Below are 5,063 nucleotides of genomic sequence, written 5' to 3'. Positions count from 1 at the left end.
ATCACGGTATATTGAAGATTGTCAAAGTAGTAACAAATAGCACATCTATTTAACTGGTAAGCTAAGACCAAGCACATGGAAACAACATATATATACGTTAACAGTAGCTAGCTACCTTACTTTTTACACTGAAAATGGGACCTCCTTGTCTATATACGCATGGTCTGCTATATTCAATATTTATTTTGCCACTTTGTGCAAATTAAGAGAATTCAAACAAATAACCCATGTGACATTTTGGTCCCTTGTGCACTACAATATTTAGGACCACTTTCATGTGCCAACTGGCAGGTAAAATTACACACTTTTATTTTTCACATTTTATTTATTTTATGAATGTGAAATTGGATAGATATATTTTCTCATAATCACTTTTGGTAAGGAGAGCCAAAATTGTGTGTTTGAAGTGATTGAATTTAGTTCCAACTTCCAAACATGTAGTTAGTGCAATTGGTCTTTCATAATGAATTTTAATCTATGCTTTTGTGCTTGAAGCTAACTTTAAGCGATAAAATGATTCCATCTGAAGTTAGAATGTAAAGTTTTTATTTGTAGAATCATTTTTTTAGACGCACATTTTTATTCAAATACATTCAAATAAAAATCATTTTAGATTCAACTAAAATTAATTCATTTCAAATTAGTTTTACCATAGAATGAAAAAGGTTCAGTGTTCTCAAATACAATTGATTCTAATGAAGTAATATTTTCATTTTTTATCGCTAAACGTGACTTTAAACTTAAAATTATTGAACTCATATTTACATAAATGTATTAAAAACTTTACGTTTAGTTCACTTATAACTAAAATGAATTACTGAAGTCAATTCATTGAAAATCAATCAATTTTCATTGACTTATAATAGAACCAAACATATCCTTAAGGATTCCAACCAGGTTATTAACTATATTCTTTCTCAAAAAAAAAAGGTTATTAACTATGTGGCATTACAACACAATCATATGACAATACGTTAACATCAAAAGTTCTGATATTTTTTTACATGGGAAATGTTAACAAGTGTCTTTGGGGCATTGTTTAAACAATCAATAGTAGTAACTTTTGTATAGAAATATGTGTGGTTATTACTTTTTTATATGTTTGACTTATATCTTTAAGAAAATATTTCTATTTATGGTCTCCTTAAACAATACCATTAAAGCACTTGTTAGCAAAAACCCTTTTTATATTAATGACTTTAGCTGCATTAGTGAAAATAGAAGTAAAAATATGAAAATGAAACTTAACAAATAGGCTTCTCATTATTATAATTGAATGACAACATAGCAAATGCAAAATTTTTGAACATTTCAGCATAAGCACTAACAACTAATTAGAAGAAGGCTTGTAGATAAACTCAACTCTACCAAAACACAAAATTAACATTATCCTATATAATCTATTTTAATGAATATAATCATAATCATAATATATTTATTATATATCATGATCTATGACAAACACATCTGTAGTGATAAGGGCTGTTGATGGGGTCATTTCCCTCCACAGGAACTTGCTCAGCTCTGCATCTATATTTGCAGCCTCTACATTCATTGTAAGTACAAGTTGGTGCTGTGGATCCAATCATCAATCTTCTAGAATTTCTTTGTTTCCATGCTTCATTGCTACCCTGAAAATAATAGATACAAAAATATTTGATGCATTAATTTAAGTGTATAGAGAAAACTTACCAAGCAATTAATTCAAATTGATATTTCATGTGTTTGATTTCACCTTCAAACTTAGTTCTCTTTGAGGTTGTGAGGATTGTGATATCCACCCTTTTGTTTCAATTCCTGCAAAGAATGTTACAAATTTAGGATACATTGAAAATGCATATGCATCAAGAAATTGAGACTAAATTATTTTTCTCTGCAAAGTGTTTTTTGACAACCTTGATAATTTAGAGAAGTGCTTTTGTTGAAATTAGTGCATGCTTAAATTGGTGGTGGGTTTAGAATAATTACATTTTTTTTTTGCAAATATTACATTTTAAAACTTCAACAAAATCGTGGCACCAATGTAATTTTGTAAAACTTATGACAATTTGGAAAATGCACTTAATGTCTAAAGCAAATCATATATAACATAAAGAAAAATACACCAATAAAGTAAGGTATAATATGAATAACACTAATATTATGAGTATTATATATGTTTATGTTAAGAATACAGTTAATATATGCTCCAAACTATATACAATTGAAAGAAGCATCCAATATAATAATAAGAAGAATCCAAGAGAAGTGAAAAAAAGAAAGAGTGTAAGGACTAAGAAGAAGGTGAGAATTCATTGGAACTTTATAGGAAAAGAAGAATCATAGTATCATTAAGTAGGACAATATGACATGAGTAGACCTTGTATAACTTTAGCTGCAAGAATTAAGGTCAAGAGTAGCATGAGTACTTTTGGGAGTTTGGTGTTACCCATTCTCCTCTTTTTTTTTTTGTTATGCTAACTTTGAAGAGAAGAGAATATATTTAAGATAAAAAATGTGTTTTTGGAAAGATAAAGATGAGGAAAGATAGGTAAGATAATGTGGTGTTGTGGTGAATTAGTGACCATAAGAGATAGACTGGCAAAATCTGCACTAAGACAGAGGAACATGATCAAAGAAAGGTACTGAATGCTGACTATAGTGGCTAACTCATAGGAAATTCTAGGTCCAATTAGAATTACTAGATTGCCCATAATGGAGACCGTAATGATAGTGATTGATTTGGTATTTGGTTTGGGTAATAATGGTGTTTCAATAGTAAAGAATCATTTGGAATGGACATAAGTATGTGTGAAGACATGTCCTCCACCAAAAAGAGCATCTAGGGCTTCCATATTTTGAATGTGGCTTCACATCCCAACAAAGATCTTCAATAAATATAAAAAAATATTGAAGATTTTAATTTATATACTTTGGATTTGTTTGTCAGTCTTGTACGTTTGGTTCCTTTTGAAAGATCAGTTTCAGTCAAACACTGATTCAATTAATGATTTAAGCGTCAACATTGCAAATCCGAAAACATGAGTATTCTGATGATTTAGATTTTACAGCTATGTCATTCACAACGACAATAATTATCAAGAATGAAAACAAGCCAATCAAAAAGCATCTTTGAGCAGGTATCACGGGAGGTGGGGGAGAAAAATATGGAAATCCTGAAAAAGTGGATGAGTGGCATACATGCTACATGTGTCTTGAAACAGTCGGGATGGTTATTTTCGCGTTAAATAGCATTTTTCTAGATTTTATCATATTATTTGTAGTCATTTTGCCGTTGTATGCTATTAACTTGGATGTTATGAGTTTGTTCGCAGATTCACCATTTACGTTTTTAGCGATTTTGATGATGTTTTTTTTAACAAGGCGATGTTGATGATGTTATTGTATCTGATGTATTTTATCAATTTGAATTAATGAATATTGTTTTGCTTTATTTAATAAAAAAATTGTTAAATCTCCTCGCAACCAGAGTCAGACCCAAAAAAATTTGACATACATATTCAAATATCATCTATCAAAAAAATTCTCACATCAACGATGAGTTTCGAACTCAAGTCTTTGTGGAATATGAGTTGAATAATTCTCAACTCGATCAAATTTAATTGGCTCATTTTAATTCTTTTATAAAAGTTGAAAAAAGATAAATTATTATTAATAAGTGATACTAATTATCATTTTACAATTGTCTCAAATGAATTTGAACCATAAAATTAAAATGTTAAACTTTTGCCACTTGACTCATAAATAATGTGGTTAGCAGGAAGTGAGTTAAATATGTTCATATTTTGAACTTCAAAATGTGCTCCTTGTCTAATTTTTAATTTCACAATTAACTTTTTAAAATATTTGCTTTGAAAATGGTGATACTCAAATTTGGCGTCATCATTTTATTTCTGTAATACTATCAGGAATTTGAATACATTATCAAGTTTTTATTATAAGGTTTTTGAATTGCAATGACAATTTCTATTTCTGTTGTTCGCAGTTGTTCCTTGTGGTGGAGAGAGATAGTGAAGATTAGGGAGGGTGGTGGCGGCGATGAGAGGGTTGGTTTGAGCATATGGTTGTGAGGAAGGTGGATGGGGAAGATACTTTGTTTTGGTATGATTGCTGGGTTGGTTGTGTTCCGTTTAGTGTGCGTTTCTGCCGTTTGTTTGATTTAGCTGTTGATAAATCAACTACGGTTAGGAGCATGTTTTTGCTTGGGTGGGGGGAAGGAGGGGAAGCTTGGGTTTGGAGGAGGAGGTTGTGGGTTTTTATTATGTTTGGGTATCGACTGATTTGTATATATGTATTCAGGTGATGACTTTATAAATTTTTCGTGGTCTCTTTGGTACACCTTGTTCTGAAGGGATTGCTTGTTAGTATCAATATATATCATTTTTCTTGTTAAAAAGAAAAAAAAAAGTTGTTAATGGTTTCTGATATACTGTATAAAACTAAATGATTGATACAATTTTTAACAGTTGTACTGATAATTGTTGTCACACTATAGTTGCATACGCATATATCTCAAAAACCTTGAAAAATGGCTGGATGGACCGAAAATTAAAATGAATTTTTATAGTAAAAGAGACACCTTCTGATGAATACCTCAACTTTACGTCTTCTCAACTAAAGTAGCATAGATTTATCTAGAACCCCCTAAAAAGATTTTACGTCGGCAGTAAAATGAATTCTTCTGGTGTCTAAAGTAGCATAGATTTATCTAGAACAAGTCATCTCAACTATTTGGCCAGCAAAGCCCTTGCTTTAGACCTCAAATTTTTAAATTTTTTTTTTTAACTAGAATATATTTTGTGATTCACACTCCTTGACAATATCGCATTAACATGTATGCGTACATCGTGATATATTGCGATTTTTCACAATTAACGTTTGTAGTTTTCTTCATTAACGTTGAAATTCACTCTCCTTTTTTCGTTCTCTTCATCCCTTACTTAAAGTCTCACAATTATCTCTTACGATTTTCCACAATTAATGTTTATAGTTTGCATCTTCATTGTTGAGATTCACACTCTTTTTTTAACGTATATATGCACTATCTTTCACTTCATCCCTTA

General features: G+C 30.4%; 1 protein-coding gene across 1 annotated transcript; it reads right to left on the bottom strand.

The window, feature by feature from the left end:
• Positions 1–1,238: 1,238 nt before the first annotated feature.
• STOMAGEN (stomagen) lies at positions 1,239–2,622 on the bottom strand. Its single transcript, XM_085723816.1, has 3 exons — positions 2,360–2,622; positions 1,736–1,797; positions 1,239–1,631 (listed from the first exon to the last, which is right to left on the bottom strand). Exons 1-3 carry the CDS (start codon positions 2,430–2,432, stop codon positions 1,446–1,448), a joined length of 321 nt encoding a protein of 106 aa, XP_085579942.1. The 5' UTR covers positions 2,433–2,622; the 3' UTR covers positions 1,239–1,445.
• Between the last annotated feature and the right edge of the window lie 2,441 nt (positions 2,623–5,063).

This window comes from Medicago sativa, chromosome 7 (genome assembly GCF_051527215.1).
Source record: "Medicago sativa cultivar Bolivia chromosome 7, Bolivia_mono, whole genome shotgun sequence".
Lineage (NCBI taxonomy): Eukaryota > Viridiplantae > Streptophyta > Magnoliopsida > Fabales > Fabaceae > Medicago > Medicago sativa.
The sequence above is the reverse complement of the archived record's forward strand: the minus strand, read 5'-3'. Positions and strand labels throughout refer to the sequence as shown.

Excerpts from the sequence above, each read along its gene's own strand:
- STOMAGEN (XM_085723816.1), bottom strand. The coding sequence starts at position 2,432 with ATGGGTAACACCAAACTCCCAAAAGTACTCATGCTACTCTTGACCTTA. Across the intron at positions 1,798-2,359 it reads TGCAGCTAAAGTTATACAAG|GAATTGAAACAAAAGGGTGG; the intron begins GTCTACTCATGT and ends CATTCTTTGCAG. Across the intron at positions 1,632-1,735 it reads AAAGAGAACTAAGTTTGAAG|GGTAGCAATGAAGCATGGAA; the intron begins GTGAAATCAAAC and ends TATTATTTTCAG.